Consider the following 20047-nt stretch of genomic DNA (forward strand, 5'->3'; position numbering starts at 1 on the left):
AAATATGGGTCTTTTTAGAAACTTGAAAGAACTTACCACTTTGATTTTGTAAAATTTATTTTAATTATTTTGTATTGTACTCTTACTGTTCCAGTATACATTAAGAACTAGGGTTGCAAGGAACAGTGTTGTAGAAGAAATATTTTAAATACATAAAATGAAAAAGAACACGTGCCATTTTTAGTACTTTTCTTGTGTTATATTTTTTATAAGAACTTTATTGTATTATATTAAGAATACAATTAAAAACAAAAAATAGAATACAGTAAAGATAGAAAATAGAACTAAAAGAAAAAGGACAAAAACTAAAATAGTGAAGATAGATAGAATAGAACGGAAAGCAACTTCTGACTATCTCCCATACAGATATAAATACAAATTTTAAAAAATTAATCTCTTACCACTAGTTAATCCAAATTCACATTATTTCTATCAACACAAACCACTTAATTATTAAAACCCACAATCAACACTTTCGTTTCCCCCCCCAAGCACGTAATCTAAGAAGGGTTGCCATAAGGAGACAAATTTAAAAAACAGTATTATCTCTTATTAATACTATTAATTTTGCCATTTAAACCAAGTCCATTAGATAATCCATTCTTCTGCTGTAGGTATTTGCAGGACCTTCCATCTTTCTTGGCCTGTTCATCTTCCAGATTCATCTATCACAACATCTTGTGTTGTATTTTTGTAACTTGTATAATGTAAAAAGTGTTTTAGTCTTAGCCTCATATTTTATATTTCAGATTGTGCAGCATTTGATTCTTAGATGAGAAAATAATTAGCTTCTGATTTTTTCTAATCTTCACTATATGGGCAACTTACTGTATATTTGAACAAAGATTGTGTTTCTAATATGTGGCCATCCAAAGTAATTTTTATTTTCATTGTATCCTCTGTAATTAACACACATGAAGCATATGGGGGCTATGCCTCCTTTTACTAGTGTGCTAGTTTCTAGGTCATAATTCCTGCTACTTGTCATTCCTTCTATGACAGCCGCACTGTCTCCAATTGTTTATCTTGCCAAAATCTTTTTGAAACAAGGTAAGCTACCATAACTCCAGTGACGCTGAACTTGTGAAAAGTTCACTTCTGAAGAAACACAATACTTTGATTAGTGAAATAAAAATTATCTGCTTATTTACTGTCTAAAATTCAGAGTGTAAGCTTGCTATCTCAAATAGCCCTTTTTTCTTTTGCTGTTTTCTATAAGTATGAAAATAGCATCTTTAAAACATTTGAGTGTAGTAGGTGTCTAATCATGCTTTTGGCCAGAATTTGTCATTATATTATATTATTTTTTACAGAGGAAAAGAAACCTAAAATCAAGAAACCAAAATCTGAATTTCCTGCATACACTGTGGCGGAAACAAATGCATTTATACCATCATATGATCATGGAACTTCTATTGAAGAAATTGAGGAACAGATGGATGATTGGTTAGAAGATAGGAACAAATCACTCAAAAAAAAGGCAAGTATACATTCATTCTAAAAGGAAAAAGAAGAGTGAAGACCAGGCAAGGAATTATACATTGACATATTTATATTCCAATATTTGTAGGTTGCATTTGAACAAGTAGTCAAAATAATGGCTACCAAATGTGACAAAGGCAAATTCTGGAATAGCAGGTCAGGGCTGAATCTTATTTAAGATGTATTTCTGTCTAATTGAGTGTAAGGATATGTCTAAACCAACTGTTTTTTGTAGAATAAGTATATTATTAGAACAGCTGTGCTAATTCTGCACTTTTTTTTAAGTCATCTTCCTTATCGTTTGAAATATTCTTATCAAGATGAGAAGTAACATTGAGTGAACACTCCTTTCTTCCTGGCATAAAAGAGAAGTGGGTAGAGTTTCATTGACCTCTGTGATGCCAAGTTGTTTCAATTATCTGAAAAAAGTTAGGGTTCAGTCCTTTAATCCATGGATTTATAGGACACAAACACCCACCTCTAGTTGATGTCTGTGGAATCTTAATATTAAATTAAAATGAATTGTACTTATTAAAATGGCTAAAATGTACTGAGGTTTCAGTGTACATTCTTGAAATCTTGTGAGATTTCAGCCATGTTTGTTAGTTGTAGTCATCTATGCCATTTATTACATTTGTAGAGAGGCTTGTGGTTGCATTTACTTTTCATTTCTCAGGACGTTGTACACCAGCCTTCTCCACTGTGGTGCTCTACAGATGTGTAAGATTACATCCCACATGTTCAGCCAGATCAGCAGGCCATTGGCTGGAAATTAAGGGAGTGTGTCTGGAGAGCCTTCATTTTTCAGATCTCAAGGGTCTCTTCTGGTGCTGTGGTGTCATATTTGCACATTCGCCCTGTTGTATGATGATACGTTGCAAGATTCTCATGCCTTTGTATTTTTTTTTCCAGTTACCCTGATATATCAGGACACAGACTGAATAAAGATATACCTTATTAGTACTCAGGACAACTCAGATGTTAATGCTGTTTGTATTGTACAGTGGGGCAAAAAAGTATTTAGTCAGCCACCAATTGTGCAAGTTAATTTGCAAATAAATTCTTTAAAAATCAGACAACGTGATTTTCTGGATTTTTCCCCCCATTTGTCTCTCATAGTTGAGGTATACCTATGATGAAAATTACAGGCCTCTCTCATCTTTTTAAGTGGGAGAACTTGCACAATTAGTGGCTGACTAAATAGTTTTTTGCCCCACTGTAGGTTGCTACCACATGCATATTGTGTTACATCTGGCACTGCAAATGTTAGACCTGCCCCTGTAAAAATGTATGGGTCCAAGTTGAAATGCTAAGAAGTGGAAACATGTAGGGTTGAATGGTTTGTTTGGCACTAGAAAAGTGGACATTCCTAAAAGATGAAAGGCAGATAAATTCTAGTTGCCTAGCTCTGTATGAGCACAATAAGACAACCATGATTGACAGCAATTCATTTACCATACATTGAGGAAGTGAGTCTTGGCCTCTGCAGGGAAGCCAAAATGACCATTATCTTGGATTTTCAGAGCATATTGCCAGTTACCAATGCATGAAGAAAACTCCACACTTTTCAAAATTTAAAAACTATTAATGAGCCATATGTCTTTTGCTGAGGGCTTTATAAGGTTATGTAATCTGGCTCTTCCTGATGACCAGTGATGCAGTAGGCTAGGAGAGCTTCATCAAGATATTTCCAAACACAGTGAACCATGTAACCATGACAAAACTTCTTGGTTGTAATTCTTAGTCAAAATATATGGAAAAAATCTTTGGTCCTAGGTTTTTTTTAATAGAATAAATTTCCTGTTAAATGTACAATTGGTAAGGAAGCATCTGAATGGACACATCTTTACATTGTAAGTTTATGTAAACTTTCTGAATTATTTTAGCCAATTAAATACATCTCCATGCTTGTTTTCAGTCTCTTTTGGTTGAAGTAATGCAGTGCAACAATCTGCAATATTTCAGAATACTGCAAAATGATGACCATAATATCACAGGACCACAAAGGAACAGTAGTGCTGTTTGTATGGTAGCTTGCTACCACATGCATGCATACCACATGCCACAGTAGTTCTTCCTTTGTGGAAGTAGCCAAGCAACCACATTTGGAGGCAGTAATAATTTATCTACCTTTAGTATTTCTCAGTACATCAATACCACCCCAATAACTATTCTCTGTGGGGTTTGTATATTTAAAAATTTTTTTTTTTAACATTTTGATGATGATGTATTTTAATAATCATGTCTTTATCTATTTGTTATTTTATTTAGTTGTTCACTGCTGCCCAGAGTCGCTTTGTGTGAGATGGGTGGCTATATAAATGTGATATATAAATAAATAAACTTAAATAAATAAATAAAATAAACTAGCTGAATATAGTGAGCAACATACAGGCAACAGGAACTCTTAACTGGCTTGTATCCTATGCTGTTAAAATGATATACTAATTCTAGATTTTTTAAAAAAAATATGGGTATTAAAATAAATATTGTGTTTAAAGAAGCATTAAGATATTTAAACTTTGGAGCTAGGTTTCAGATTCTTGGCATATGTACATACATTTCCATTCTTTTAAAGCCATCTTTTTTTGTGGTTTCAAAGGCTACTTTTAAAGTTCTCTGATCTGTCAGGAGCCATTTCAGACAACCTGGTGTCTGTGTGTATTCTTCCATCTCAACCAGAATTGATCTATTTATGAACAAACATTGTTTTATGTTGGGGTAAAATGAACCCACATAGAGCTGTAATGCATATGTGTTTTCAGGAAATAAGAGCAGTTTTGAATCTAATATTTTAATGTGAGCTGAGAAAATGTCAGAAAAGCAACTACATGTGTTGCTGTAGGCAATCTTGGCAGTAGCTTTCAGGTAGTGAACCTAGCCCAGTGAAGAGGTGAAGAGACTGATTTGGACTCTTAGTTGGACACTTGAAACTATTTATATTTAAAGTTTGTAACTGAATATCCAACAATATATTCATATGCCATGCTAATCCAGAATTCTGGCTTTAATGAAATAATCAGTTCCTTGTGGTTTGCATGAAATCTCATGCCTTCCGTGGTTTATTTAATATGGCATTCCAGCCATGACCCATTTCTCAGAAGCCAAGACGTAGAAGCCAAATGCAGATCATGGTTAAGAAGGAAACAATCCAGAATTTCTTTGCATAGTATACTAAAACCATGGCTTGTTTAGAAACTCTATTAGGAGGAGGAATCAAGCTGGAGCAATAAAGTGGTAGTATTTTTAATCAATAAGCTATACAGCTTATTCATTAGCTACAAAAGGGTAAAGGAAGCCAGAATTATAACATATTTGGATGTTATGATGGGGGAGAAGTTGTGTTCTACTTTTTTGGAATAGTATATCTAGGCTAATTGATATTTTTGAAGAGAGTTTTTTTTTTTTAAGTTGTGCCCAAAGGACATGGGAGCAATTGCCTAGTGTCTAAAGAGTGCCCAATATCTTTTTTAAAGAAGAAGAAGATTGGTTTAAAGAGCAATCATATTGAATAGCTCTCCTTGTTTTAATTCATGATTCAAATTAATTCCTAAGTTTGTCTCCTCTATGCATTTTATTTCTACTGAACAAGAAGGAAGTGGACCCTAAGGAATATTTTTATATGGTTTGGTTCAGGCTTCCATCCTCAGCTATTTCTTTACCTTATGATTATGAACTTATCTGCCTCTTAAAGTTATTTTGCCTATTGTTAATCCTGTCCTCACGCATAATTGGTTTTGCTGTTTGCAGCTGCCCTTCTGTTCCATGAAACTGCACAAGTAGCTATTTCTTGGTGTTAAGGCAAGAAGTACAACTCTATTGGGTTGAGGACTTGGATAGCCTTTGAACAAAAGAGCGGGGGCTCCCATTAAATGATTTTAAAGGTGGGTGGTAAATGAAAATTAAATACTTAAAGCTGTTTTAAAATAAATTAATAATAATCATCAGTGTTATAGTGAGCTTTATCCCTTCATATTTCAGTTGATTTCCAGGTTTAAAAATAAAGAAGTTTGCAAGCGAACAAAATGCCCATTCTCTGATAAATTTTCTCTCTGTTATATAGAGAGCATGCAAAGAGATGTAACAGCATGGGAGAGGGGTTTTCTGGTTAGCAAGAAAATTGGGGGGGAGGGACAGTGTTCACATTTCCCCCCAGTGGTCTGTGTATCTTTCTTGGCTTCCATAGAAAAGCTGGTGTCTTTATAGATCCTATTAATATGCCTATCAGATTACTCTTGTTGCTATTTAATTGCATATCTATCATCCATCTAAGAGGTCATTGTATAGGAGTCCTCACTTACCGACCACTTGCTCAGTGACTGTTCGAAGTTATGACGGTGCTGAAAAAGGAGACTTGCAACGGGTCCTCGGAAGTTGTGGACGTCACAACATCCCATGGTCATGTGATTACAATTTGGGTGCTTGGCAACCAGTGCACATTTACAACAGTTGCAGCATCCCATGGTCACTTGATCACCATTTGCTGGCTTCTAACAAGCAAAGTCAGTGGGGAAGCTGGCAGGGAAGGTCACATGACACAGTATGTGACATCGCGCTTAACAACCCTGCAGGACTCGCTTAACGACTGCAGTGGGAATTGATGTAAGTTGGTGCGGTTACATGACGTCATACTTAACAATCACTCCACTTAGTGATGGAGTTGCCGGTCCCAATTGCAGTTGTTAAGTAAGGACTACCTGTATTATTAAGTGGGGTCATTATTAAGGAGTATGTTTTGGCAAACTTGTTTTAGGATTCAAGCAGAAAGTATTCTTACTCTTTCTGGCTGTTTCTATGATGATATCGCTCTTGTTTTTTTTCAAAATATAAGTGCCATATGATGCAAATCAATAGCATCAAATTTTGCTGAGTCTACAAAATCTAAGACACTTATTTTGTTTCTTAACTCAAACCTGAAAACCTCCAAGACAAAGAAAGGATGACTTTTCCCTCTCCCAAGAGTGCAGTGGGGGCATTGGTTGGGCTGCATGTGGCTTACAGGCCATGGATTGTGCACTCACAATTCTTAAAGAAGAGATAAAAGGCATGTGATGGGGGGGAGGAAGTGTGTTGAGCAAGCCCTTTTGAAATGTTGCCTGTTTAAAAAAATTGTACTCTGAGATCCTGCTTTTCAAAGTGTGATGCTATTCCTAGTTTACAAGCAGAAGAGCATGGCAAAAATAGGGATTGTCTGACTTTCTTTTTGAAAATTGAAACTATGAACATTGTGGTACTATCTGGTCTTTTAAAAAAGTGTTATGAATAAAGATCAGCTTTAGATTTTGTTGTACTACTTAATGTTTTGATGGTATCAGAACTGCTGAGGCAAACACTGCCTCAGAATTATAGAATGGAAGGGTTGGAAGACATACCTGATTCACCTCCCTGCCCAGTGCAGGAACCTACTGAATCCAGCCAGCCTCTGTTTAGACATCTCCAGCAGAAGAGAGTCCACTACCTCCTGGGGCAGTCTGTTTCATTAGTGAACAGCTCTTTAACAGTTAAGATTTTTTTCCTGGTATGCAGGATCCTCTCAAGCAGTGTTGTCCAAACTTGGCCACTTTAAGGTGAGTGGACTTCAACTCCCAGAATTCCCCAGCCAGCATGGCTGGCTGGGGAATTCTGGGAGTTGAAGTCCACTCATCTTAAAGTGGCCAAGTTTGGACAACACTGCTCTAGAGTATTTGTGACATATGGCCATCCAGCCTTTGTTTGAAGGCCTGTGACAAAAGAGGACTCATCAAATCATATGGCAACCTGTTCCACTGGCTGACCAGCCTGTGCAGTCAGAAAGTACCCCTGGGATCTAGCCTGAACCTCCTTTTTTGTAGTGGGGCAACAGAGAATGAGCCCACCTTATCTTCTATGTGACAACACTTCAGATATTTGAAGATTGCTGTCATATCTCCCCTTAGTCATTTTTTCTTGAAGCAAAACATACCCAGATCCTTGAACTGTTCCTTCTAGGGCTTGGTTTCCAGACCATTCGCCATCTTGGTAGTCCTCCTCTGAACTCACTCCAGTTTGTCACTATCCTTTTTTTAACTGTGCTGCCCAAATCTGGGCACAGTACTCCAAATAGTATCTGACTAGGGCAGAGTAGATAGATTAATTAGATCTGTAAACCAGACTTTGAACTCCTGTACAGGTAATGCACCTGAAGATAGCACTGCCTTTTTAGCGGCTGCATCATATTGCTGGCTCATGTTTAATGTGTGGGTGACAAGAATACCCAAATCCTTTTCACATGTACTGCTGCCAAGCCAGGTTATCCCATGCTATACTTGTGCTTTTCATTTTTCCTACCCAAATACAGAACTCTACATTTCTCCCTGTTAAAAGCCATCCTATTTATTTCAGCCCTTGCCCGTGCCTGCCTAGATCTTTTTGAAACTTCTGTCTTTCATTTAAAGTAGTGTTTCTCAAACTTGGCAACTTTAAGATGTGTGGACTTCAACTCCCACTGGAAGTTGGCTGGCTGGGGGATTCTGGGAGTTGAAGTCCATACATCTTAAAGTTGCCAAGTTTGAAAAACATTGATTTAAAGTATTAGCCATGGCTCTCAGTTTTGTATCGTCTGGAAATCTGACAAGTGCCCCTCAACTCCCCCATCCAGTCATTCTCAAAGATTACTGAGAGTGGATCCATAATTCCCTCTGTTATTTCTTTCAGTGCCCTAGGATGTAATCTTTTTGGCTCTGGAAATTTGCATTTAAACCCACTGTGTCTTGTCCTGTCTTCTGGAATGTCTCTGAAAAATTTTGCCCAGACTTCTACATGACAACCTTTCAGATACTTAAAGACAGCTTTCATGTCTCCCTGTGGTATTCTTCTTTAGGCTAAGCATATCCAATGCCTACATCCATTCTTAATCTTTTTCTTTCAGGTCCCTTTGAACACGCTCCAGTTTATTAATTTCTTTCCTAAAATGTGGTGCCCAGAGCTGAATACAATATTCTAAGTATGGTCTGATCAATATAGAATAGAGAAGAACAATGACTTCTCTTGATGATCAGTTTATGTGATGGAATGTATCTGCAAAGGGGAGGGTGATGTGGTGGATTGCAACAAGGCTATCAGGAAGGAGGGGATGCATTCCAGGAAGGACAAAGAGACAAAAGACAACATAGTCCAGAGGTGGAGCATGGGAAGCATAAGAGGTTCAGAATAGCTACCCCGTAGAATCTCCCAGGGTATATCTACTGATTGTAGTAGTACAGATTTAGTCTGACAAGATTCTATCTATATGGCATATAGGAACTGAACTGAACTTGACTGTTTCACCGTTGTTCTTGGGCTGGGCTTGACAGTTTACCTGCTTCTTATTCTAACAGAAGTTTTTTATACAGGTAGTCCTTGACTTACGACCACAATAGGGACTGGAAAATTTGTCTTTAGCAATGTGGTCATTAAGCAAGGCATCACGTGACTGCACCCGATTTTATGACATTTTTTGTGGTAGTCGTTAAGCAAATCATGTGGTCGTTAAGTGATTCACATGGTTTCCCATTGATTTTGCTTGTTGGAAGCCAGCTGGGAAGGTCACAAATAGCAATCATGTGACCCAGGGATGCTTCAACTGTCATAAATACATGCCAGTTGCCATGTACCCGAATTTTGATCACGTCACCATGGGGACACTGTGACAGTTGTAAGTCCGAGGACCAGTCGCAAATAACTTTTTTCAGTGCTGTCGTAACTTTGAATGGTCACTAAACGAATGGTCATAAGTCGAGGACCACCTGTGTTTAAAAGTAGTCTGATCCAACTTAAAAAATAAATAAGCTGTAAGATATTTAGTTTCAGCCAATAAGTTAGCAATTGAATATACTAGAAAACTAAGAAAAAATCCATCATGTTATAGATTTGTACCTTTTTGCATATAATAAATGCATACTTTATTGCACTTAGTATTTATATGCAGATTTCTGGATTTCAATAATGGCCTGGATGTAATTGCTCAGTTAGATAATTGCTCAAAATCTAACAAAAGATGCAGGAAGTGTAATAGCTAAAATTACAAAACTAATTCTAATTAATGAAATCTGTGGTTCTTTAAATACTACTTTATCATTTTTTTTTCTTCCTTTCCTAGAAGCAGCTCAGGTTTTTCCCTACATCCCCCCCCTTTTTTTTTTAAATATCCAACAACCCAGCAGTGTGGTTTAGTCATCAGGAGAGATTTTGACTAGAGATTGCTTTGTGACAGGGTGAGCATTCCTAGTGTTCTAGCAATTATAATTATAGCAATTATATTACCACAGTATCTCTGATGTTTTTTTCTTGGCCAGATACACTCATTTCTTAGAAAATCAAGGTTCTCCACTGTTTTGTTTTTGTTTTGCTATGGGTGATTCTGTAAAAATGTAATAACTAGATGTGACACATCTGGAGGGCACCAGTTTGCTGTAGACGGTTTTACAGCTAATCTAGATAAAGTTGATCAGACTGAAATGGGAAAGAGGACTTAGTCTTGGAAGCTGTGTTTGCCATTGTGCTATAACTATTATTAAGACTGGAAATACTTTATAAATATGAAAGAAATAATATTTTTTTAAAAAGCATTATTGCATCTGTTTAGTTAATGGTTTATGAGGTCATAGTTGATTAATAGTGTGGGTTTCAGTTGATTAATCTTGAATTACACATCTGCATATGAATAAGCTGGACAAACAGTACTTCTGAAGAGGAAGGTAAACACATTTCTTGAATTTTTATGTAAAGATTAAATTATCATAGAAAGTAATGGAAGGAAGGAAGGAAGGAAGGAAGACAACATTTGCAAGATATCAGGATAGTTGTAATACGTCTTAATAGAATTGTTGGAATTTACATTGTACAAGATACATAAAAGTTGTTCATGTATGTCTTTTAAAGAAGATTTAAAGACAGTTTCTTGAAGACTTACTAGCCATTTCTAATGGAAAATCAACATGGAAAATATATAACGGAATGATGCAACAGGAAAGAGTGTTAGCAATATTATAAGTGAAATCAGCTTTTTTGCTTTTACTATACTATCCAATTCCAAATTATGGATGGGTGCTTGAACATGGTGCTACTCACCATTTTAAGGGGAGGAAGAGCCAGCAAGCTTTCTTCTTGGTTTGCTTGGTTTTTGGTGGAAATGCAATGATTGCTGTTATGTAGTTTTAATATGTTTTTAATGTGCTGTGTGAAGAACATGGAGTGTTTGTAATTTGTGGTACATAAACAGTGTGAAATAAATACATGAAATAAATAATCCAGTACAGCGTACATCATATTGAATTGTTCATTCTATGTTTTAACTGCTTAGTCCTACCAAATCAAAATGATGATTAATCAAAGGATAGAAATCAACATTACAGATAAACAAATAAATTGGTTTCATTAACCAAAACATTTGTATTTTGAAAACATCATTTGGCTTAGTCTCCCCACAACTGATGATTTTTCCAATGAAATCCTATATGCCTCAGTGCCTTATAAAGAAATTTAATGTAGAGAACTTCTCATCTTTTCTGAATTAGTTTCTATGCAATTGTCTTAATCAGAAAATAAATAAGTGAATATTTTCTGCTGAGTGCTACTAAATGCATTAGTCTTTCAATTAAAAACTGCATTTTAATTCCTTAAATCCTTAAAACTTAGGAATTCTGGTTTACAGAATAATAGAGTCTTTTTTTTTTTTTTGCATTTGTATTGCAATATAGTTCCTATGCTGTACTCCACACATTTTTAGGAAGTTGCTTTAACAATTTGAAAGTGAAAATCTCAACATTGCAGGGCACGTGCATACAAATGCTTTGTTCCATTGAAGATAACTGTTCCATGAATTGCTTATATTAATTCTCAGTAAATTTGGATTTCAAAGGATTTCACCCTCTGTGGTTAAAAGCATTAGCAGACAAGCTTGTAAACTAGTTTTTACTTTTGTATTTAGCTGAAACCCAGCTGAAGCATTGATACTTTTCTCCAGCCCTTGCTGCAAACTTAACAGAGCCAGCATTAAGCCAGAAACATCTTTGTGGGTTTTTTGTTCTGTTCTTCATTAAACAGTGGACTTCCTATTTGTTTTCTTGTTTTCCAGACCAACCATTGTTAGAGAATTGGTCTCTTATCAACACTGCCAGTCAGAATTTGACTATCAAAAAGCAAATGTTTAGACTGATATGTCAAGAGAAGGGAAGCTGTGTCAGTTTGAGAAGCAGATAGTGGAAACTCAAGAAAGAGAAACTTTTAAATTGAAGATATTTAGTTGGCTTTTGTATATCTTAGGTGCTAATTTTCCTGACATTTGCTTGCTGTTAAATTGTGCACTGTTCACAGTCAATCCTAAGGCAAATCATAGACTCTTTGAAGACACTGTGATTCATTTATATCCTATAAATAATATGGGAAGAAATAAAAGAGCTGTTGGTGGGGCTAACGTATTTGGGCTGCACAAATTCAGATAACCATTAGAGAGCATGAAAGAAATACTGAAAGTCCAACTCTTGTTCAGTTGAGCTCAAGTTGAGCTAGGATATGGATTTCTAAGGCAACTTCAGCTTAGTTTAGCACTTAAAATACAGCTAATCATGGGAAACTTCATTTTCATTGTGATTGGAAGTTGTTTTAGGGTTGCAAAAAGGAGATTTTGGTGCTAAGATTGTGAGAGCATATATTAAGGATGCTGCTGTTCCCTTTTGCTATTTTATATTAGATAAAAAGAAATGTTTCAAGAGCTTTTTTTTTTTTGGTCTGTAGGAAAGATTTACCATAGCTTGATATACTTGTTTGCCTCTTGAGATTGATTTGATCTGATGGAGAATGGGACACTCGTATTATTTCTTGGGACTAATTTATTCCTTTGGCGGGCTATTTTCTGCATCTAAACTAGAGTCTACATCCGCATAGGATATATTCTCTGAGCCATCCTCTGATGGATTTTGGGGAGAGGTGGAAAGGGAAACGTTAGCTTGCCTACATAACTTGACTCATTTGGCACCTTCATGAGAGGTAGAGGCAAACCATTTCCAATTATTACTGTACTGGGATAATTATGACAAAACAATTTAAAATATCAATATATACCAGTTACTTTAAATTAACCTGAAATATAATTTTAATACTTCCAGAGCTATATTTATGTGTGACTAGTTGTAAATCTCAGTGTACGTAATGTCCTTATTGTAAATTAAAACAAGGGATCCATTTAGTTAGTATTTTTTGCTGATAATTGTTTATAATGCCCCCTGCATTTTTTAATATGAAGCTGGCGAGTAGAGGAAGCCTTATATAGTGTAGAAGAACATTGGTTAATTAATAATTCACACAACTGTTTTTCTCAATCTGTTATCCTTGGCTTCCCTTTGATAGCTATTTTGCCATCCCCTCCCCTCCATGTTTTGGTATCAATGGGAGCTGACTGAGATAAGTTTTGAATAGTCATTTATTTAATTTTATTATTGTCAGTGAAATCTGTCCTTAGCTTTTGAAGGAAGTCAAATACTCTGTATGAGCCCCAACAATATAAAGCATATTATAAAAGTAGCCTAATGTAAATGGAATTATGGATATACTATAGCTCTAAGTAACATTATCAATGCATTGATCATCAATATGTTAAACAATTGCAACTGGTGAAAATGTGGTAATAGGTTTTATTCTATGTAATTGAAAATATCTACTATAAATTAATCTGGCCAATATTGTCAAGTATGCAGAAACAGCAAAGATCAGAAATAATCATCTTAATTATGGTCCATCTAGAGACCTGGTGATGATACTCAGGAGATAGGAATGTCAGAATTGATATGTTCTTAATTGGGCTAGTTAATGATAGCCTCAAAGTAAAAAATGTGATGGTAATGACTGCTTTAATGGATGAAAAAGAAGCAGAATTTTCTTCACAGAAACTGTTCATATCAATCATATTTGTTGTACCAAGCTACATCAAAGATGACTGAATGGGGAATTTTTATTCAGCAGCGTTCTGTTTCTGTCACTGACTGTTGAGGTGCTCAGGGGTCTGTTGAGGGGGTGGCTGGGAAATGGTTTGAGTGACAGAGAAAGCAATAATTCTTCATCTGACTAGAGCTGGATGAGTTCTGTTCTGTTGCAGTAATCTCTCTTTTTCTTGTCAGCATTCATATGCCCTCTCTCTTTTTCCTCCTATTTCTAAGAAAAAGCAGGGTGGGCTTGTTCTGCATAAAGGGCTTGTTAGATTAGTTCTGTTCTGTTCTAGTGCTAGCATTTTTATAAAAATTATTGTTAAATTGTACTAATACAGCTATAAACAAACGTTCCTGTGTTGCAGATCACTATGTGATAGTTGAGTTTTGCCATTAAAGTTGTTGATTTAGAAAGTTTACAAAGTGAAGTTGTTGATGAATGTGGCCGAACACATTAAAGACCTGTGTCATCTTTTCAAATATGCTTTCAGAGAGTGAGAGGTTATAGGGCCGGGTAACAAATCACTCTGGAGAGCCATGTGTCTTAGGTAAACTAAAGCAACTGCTCTGGTTTAAGTGGAGGTTGCTCCAATTTTCCATCTGTTGTGGTCTACCTCATTTCAAACAGTAGGGCTGGCTTTTTAAGGAGCCATTATATTTAACATATAAATGCAGCTGAATTTAGAGTTAAGGTATAAATGAAATGGTTCTGGTACTGAAAGCTGGATTCAGCATTTAGGTCAAAGGATCACATTTCACCCAGTAATAGGATATTCCCATTATTGTCCAGAGAATCCTAGAAGAAGAAGAAGGACCTTGGTTCTTGTTTCTGATTTTTCTCATCCATAACACCTTTTCTCTGACACTTTTCTGTCAGGTGGGTGAGACATGAAGAAAAATAAGGGAAGGGAGAGTGTTTTATTTTCCAACAGCTGCTATTCCTGCTTGAAGCTCTCCATCCCACCCTCCTCTCATTATGGGAGCAACCCTAAGATACAATTAGACTGCGGGGACCTTGGTTCTTACAGTGATCAAGAAGATATACTAAAAGCCAAATGCTCTTTTTCTTGTTTAAATGAAAGTCCATACTTAGGAGTTCTGCTGGCTGGTTATCAGTTTGTATGCTAGTTTGATGGCATGACTGCTAACCCTTTGCCCTGCTCATATTGTCAGATTAATTTATGAGAGCATTGGGTAGAAGAAAAGAACACATTCAAGTACTTAGAACAAATTCTAACTGCTGATTTCAGGTCAGATAATTTCTTTTTTTAAAGTGATCATTGAGAAAAAGATATGATAAATGATTTCTGAGATATAATATACCAATAGTTGCATCCCCTGTGTTAGTTTATTGTTGCCTTCTGGAAGTATCCCTTAATACAGTGTTTCTCAACCTTGGCAACTTTAAGATGTTTGGACTTTAACTCCCAGAATTCCCTAGCTATGGGGAATTCTGGGAATTGAAGTCCAGACATCTAAGAGTTGCTAAGGTTGAGAAACACTGCCTTAATAGATACGAAGTCTTTCATTCACTGAATATACCAAATGCAGGATTTGTATGTTACACCTCATTTTTGCACGTGCAGACTTCTTTAATAACTTCATAAAAGACCAAGACCTAGGTCACATTACAAGAATGTCAAGGTGTCTTTTTAAAATAATGTTCTCTTTAAAATTAGTTTTAATAGTTTTTGTTTTTTTAATTACGAAGAGAGTTGCAATATACTATTATTGCCTTGAAATGTTTTTGGGAACCTTTGCTGATACTACTCAGGCAATTTTTATCCCAGCGGTCCATCTGACCTGCTTTTGGAGACAGCATCATTTGAACTGGGAGAAGTGAATCTACTGCCAAACTTTTCTCCAACTGTTGGGCAGGAGAGCAGTGAGCTCCCAAGCAACTTGGTCCAAGAATTCTGTCTCCATTTGAACACATACCTTCTGGCTTATTCCCTAAGTGACATATTGGCAAGAGGTATTAGCTCCTCTCTGGTCCTGCCCTCTGACCAGAAAGTGTCCTTATTGCTGTTGCTTATTCAGTGCAAAAGTGAAGTGTGCTTCATTATCTCTGTTTAAATGGAGGATGCAGATACAAGCATGCCTGACTTTTTCAAAGTCAAATGCCAAGATAGAATCCAGGTGTCTTTCCTGTTTGATAACTTTGTTAAACCTTATTACATTTTGTATTTATATTGTGCTGTATTAGATGCATGTCTGCAATAGTAGCCTTTCTAATGTATATTTCCGATGCATTCAAAATTGTAAACATTTTCCCCCCCTAAAATCTCAGATATAGCCCTCTTTTTCCTCTATCTTTTCTTTGTTGCTCCTAGAGTTTATTATGTTGCTTGCAGGGCAAAGATCCACAAGTGTTACATTACATTGCCTGTCAGAAGCATGAATGGTTCAAAATAGAAGCAAAATGAAGTTTATCTGCTCACTTTCATTAATAAAAAGTATTCAAGCTTTTTTTAAATGCAGTAATGTTAATACTAATATTTACAATGGATTTTTAACCCTTAGCATGTTGAAGCCTCTGGTTCTGGGAAAATACAGTGTGGGTTATTAAAGTATTTATTTTCTGTTCCTCTGTCTCAGAGCATTGAACGCTCCCAAGGAATTAACCACCAACATTTAAAAGAATATGATTAAAATTTGAGTAAATTAAAACAATATCAGTGGGGAAAAGAGACTGAGTCAATAGAAAAAAGGACAAAAACTCAATTGTTTTGTAAGACAAATTCAGAAATATCAGACATCCAGATATTAACAAGGAGGAGAGTAATGAGTTCATTGCTGAGCATTTGCCATTTTCCTAGGACCTGTGCCATAAATGAATTTGCTTAAGTACCTGTACAAGAAGCAAGCAAAACTATCTGGCGGCTCAAACACCATTCCCTAGGGGAAAAGGCCAGAGCATTTGGGATTCTTCAGCTTGGAAAAAAAGGCGATGCAGGAGGACATGCTCAAGGTGTGTAAAATCATGCACAACATGGAGATAGTGGGCAGGGGAAAAAACCCTTCTCTTTCTCTCAGAACATTAAAATCAGGAGTCATCCTTTGAAGTTGATTGGAAAGAGATTTTTCACAGACAAAAGAAGCAACACAATGCAGAATAGAGTTGTATGTAGGGTTGGCACACAGATATTTGGAAGAAGTAAATAATCTGGTTCACTGCCACCAGAAGTGGTAGCCACTAGCTCAGATGGGTTTAAAAGGGGATTGGATAAATTCATGGAGAACAGTCTAGTGGGAATTTAAATTCAGTGTTACTTCTAGTATGGCAGCATAGCTCCAAATATATGTTGCAGGAAGCCGTGGTGGAAAATGGTTGTGCCTCCACCTCCTGCTTGTGAACGCCACAGAGGCATCCGATTGGCCATTGCAAAAACCCAAATATTAGGCCAAGATTAGCCTTGACCTGAATCAGCCATGCTGTCCATGTTCTTTCATGCAGACCTATTTTTGAATGTGGGATCTTTTACAGAAAAGGTGTACAGATGTACTATGTTTCAGTAAATGTATCTGTTAAAAGAGGCTCACCCTGAAACATGAATATGATGAGGGCCATGGAAAACAGCTCCTTCCCAAGTATCCACCTTTACAGCAGAAGAATCTGTAGGAAGTCTTTGTGGCTAGGTTTGCATAATATTCTAGATAAAATGGGATTAGATAGTTTGTGGTTCATTATGTTGTGGGAAGACAGGCATTTTCTTTGCATGTTGAGTGAACCAAACATCACGTTAAACTCTGATACAGTTTTTGTTTGTTTAGACATTGCATGGTATATGAACATATCAATTGTGTTTTGTTAGCTGTGGATTAGGATTAAGTGTTAATGGAAACCCAGTGGAGGCTTTCATGCAGACAGGCATCCTGCATTGTCAAAAGGTCCTATTTGCTTAAAAGCTTCTGCACGTGCAGCCCCCACTTGTCTCTCCTGCGGATGCTCATGAAGAATTTGGCTATATGTATCTCTTCTTGCCCAACACATGAACGGTATTCTTATAATAGCTAACACAGTGATAAAAATGGAGAAAATTGGATTTGTGATTCCACTCTTAACTCTTGCTATGTTTCAAAAACATTTGCTTTAAGAAGAGAAAATATATCTTGAAAGTTATGATGAAACTGTTTCGCTTTTGACATTGTACGCAGAACTTCCATTGTCTTTTCTTGTTTGCTTATATGTTGGAGCTTTAACATAGGGTTTTTTCTCTTTTTTTTGCATTATGGTTGAGAGAAAACATGCTAAAAAACCTTATTTATTAATTTTTTTTTTTTACCTTGGCTGTTTTAATCAGGAGATATTATGATCACACACTTTGTTCTGTCACTGTATACAGTATACATTGAATGTAAAAGTACACCTTTTAATAGAACGATTAGATTTAATAGAACCCCTAGTATCATTAGCTTCTTGCAAAATTTCAGTATTTATTTTTTTCTCCAAAGGCATAACAACAACAACAACAACAACAACAATAAACAGCTTGTATGCCACTAGACACTGGGTGGCCTTTGTTTTGTTGATACCATTTAGAAGGTATCCAAATTAAATAAATGCTGATCTAGAAATCAGCTAATATGTTCTCTTGAGGAATGATTTGATTGGCTGATGTAGTTACTCCTGAACATTATTTCCCATTTTATGATCCAATCTATTGGATTTTTAAAGAAATTCTATGAAATATGTAATAAAATACATTGTAGGAGATTTCATTTTTCTGACTATATTGCTTTTTCTTATTTTTCATGAGTAAGTGATCTGGGGGTTGCTAAAGTTTGACCTTGAAGGCTTGGTAGACGACTTTCAACCACTCTGACCAATTTAGTACAGGTAGCCCTTCATTTACAACCATCCGTTTAGCGACCATTCAAAGTTATGATGGCGCTTAAAAAGTGATTTACGACTGGTCATCAGACTTATGACTGTCACGGTGTCCCTGCAGTCTTGTGATCAAAATTCGGGTGCTTGGCAACTGGCATGTATTTATGATGATTTATGATTGCCATTTGTGACCTTCCCAGCTGGCTTTCAACAAGCAAAATCAATGGGAAACCATGTGATTCACTTAATGACTGTGATTCACTTAACAACGACCACAAAAAAGTCATAAAATCAGGTGTGGTTATGTGATGCCTTGTGTAATGACCGCACCGCTTAATGATGAATTTTCTGATCCCTATTATGGTTGTGAGCTGAGGACTACCTGGAAACACTCCAGATAAAATGTTTTTTTATCTATTCTGATTCAGCTCTGCACTGCATGTCATCCTAGTAGAGATACTTAGAGGGAATGCTTGGAGATTGTTTAACCTTTGCAAATTCTAATATAATTGACCTTTCCCACATCTCCTAGATTCCTGTGTTATCTACCAGCTTTTGAACTTCTTGGAAATTTCGTTCTCAGCACAAGACAAAAAGATAATTTAGATATAAATGATATAAATGGCATATTGATAGAGAAAAAAAGCTTTACATTAGTTATTCATATCCATATTTGAATATAGCTTTTTGTACAGACTAATTTTAAAAATACAGTTTTACAGGCAAACACATACAAAAGGACATGGATTTGAGTACCTCTATCATCTGCTTGTTTTCTATTCAGAAGATAAGGCTTGAGGATGTGGACAGCAGTGTGAGGATAATTGACCCATGTCTATTCTGGCTGATTAAATCAGCTAGAAGAGTTCTAGTTGAGTGAGAATATATTTTTATTTAATGTCTCTTAAAAGTAGTAGGATTCTTTTGTGTAATCCCTCTATGATGGATAATGTCATCATTTCAGAGCAAGATTCTAAAGTGGGGTGGACCAGCTCTGAAGTATATCTTATTTGGAAACTAAAGAAGGTTTGGTTGTCCTAGTTCATCGATTCTGGAAAATGGATAGAAAGGGAAATACCTTACTTTTGGTTCTGCTAGACTTCTCAACAGCTTTCAGCATCAATGGCCTTGACACCTTTCTGGCATTAGTTCTTCACAAAGGTGGATTTTAGGTTTTCTGGCCAGTTAAATTTGTATTTTTAACAACTTTTGAATGGGTCTGCTCCCTGGCTGAGCTTTACTGCTGAATGTTTGGACAGTTGAAGTTGGGGTCCCAGTTTCATCTGGAACTTGATAAGGCACATGTACACTTGTTCACAACTGAACTTCTGTAATATGCTGTAATGTAGAGCTGTCTTTGAAAAATATTCTGAAATTTTGTTGGATCTGCAACAAAATGGCACAGCATGGAATTTTCCTCTCCAGTGTTCCAGCCAATTTGCTATACTTCATGCAGGATATTTCATTCTATTCCACCTTCCTTTGAACTTCAGCTTTCCTCATTATGAGCACCACTCCAACCATAGCTAGCCAGTATTCTATGCACACTAAATATCTTCTGAGTATACTATTCTGCATTGGAGATTTCCCCACCCCTAACACACACAAACACACACACCCTGCTTTCCAAAGTTTTGGCTAGCTTAATCCAGACAGGATCCCTCTGGTCAACTGAAAAACAATTCAGACTGAACCTGCATGAGATCAAGCTGAGCTTCCCTGAAATATTTTGTAGCTTGGGTGCCCTCTTGGATTCAGCCCTGAGTGGATGTCCAGATTTCATCAGAGGCTTGCCCAGCTAAGCATTAGTATGCCA

The 20047-nt window shown here is 36.3% G+C and overlaps 1 protein-coding gene across 2 annotated transcripts in view; it reads left to right on the forward strand.

Annotated features, from left to right (window-relative positions):
* DNAJC1 (DnaJ heat shock protein family (Hsp40) member C1) overlaps positions 1-20047 on the forward strand; it is a 91108-nt gene that overhangs the window by 44881 nt on the left and 26180 nt on the right. For both annotated transcript variants that reach the window (XM_088150394.1, XM_088150395.1), the window contains exon 8: positions 1314-1480. In XM_088150394.1, coding sequence (XP_088006520.1) covers positions 1314-1480 — 167 coding nt within the window. The remainder of the gene's footprint in view (positions 1-1313; positions 1481-20047) is intronic.

The sequence above is a fragment of the Python bivittatus genome, unplaced genomic scaffold (assembly GCF_059951505.1).
Source record: "Python bivittatus isolate LINGU-HERP-01145 unplaced genomic scaffold, Pbiv_v1 ctg000610_np1212, whole genome shotgun sequence".
Taxonomy (NCBI): Eukaryota; Metazoa; Chordata; class Lepidosauria; order Squamata; family Pythonidae; genus Python; species Python bivittatus.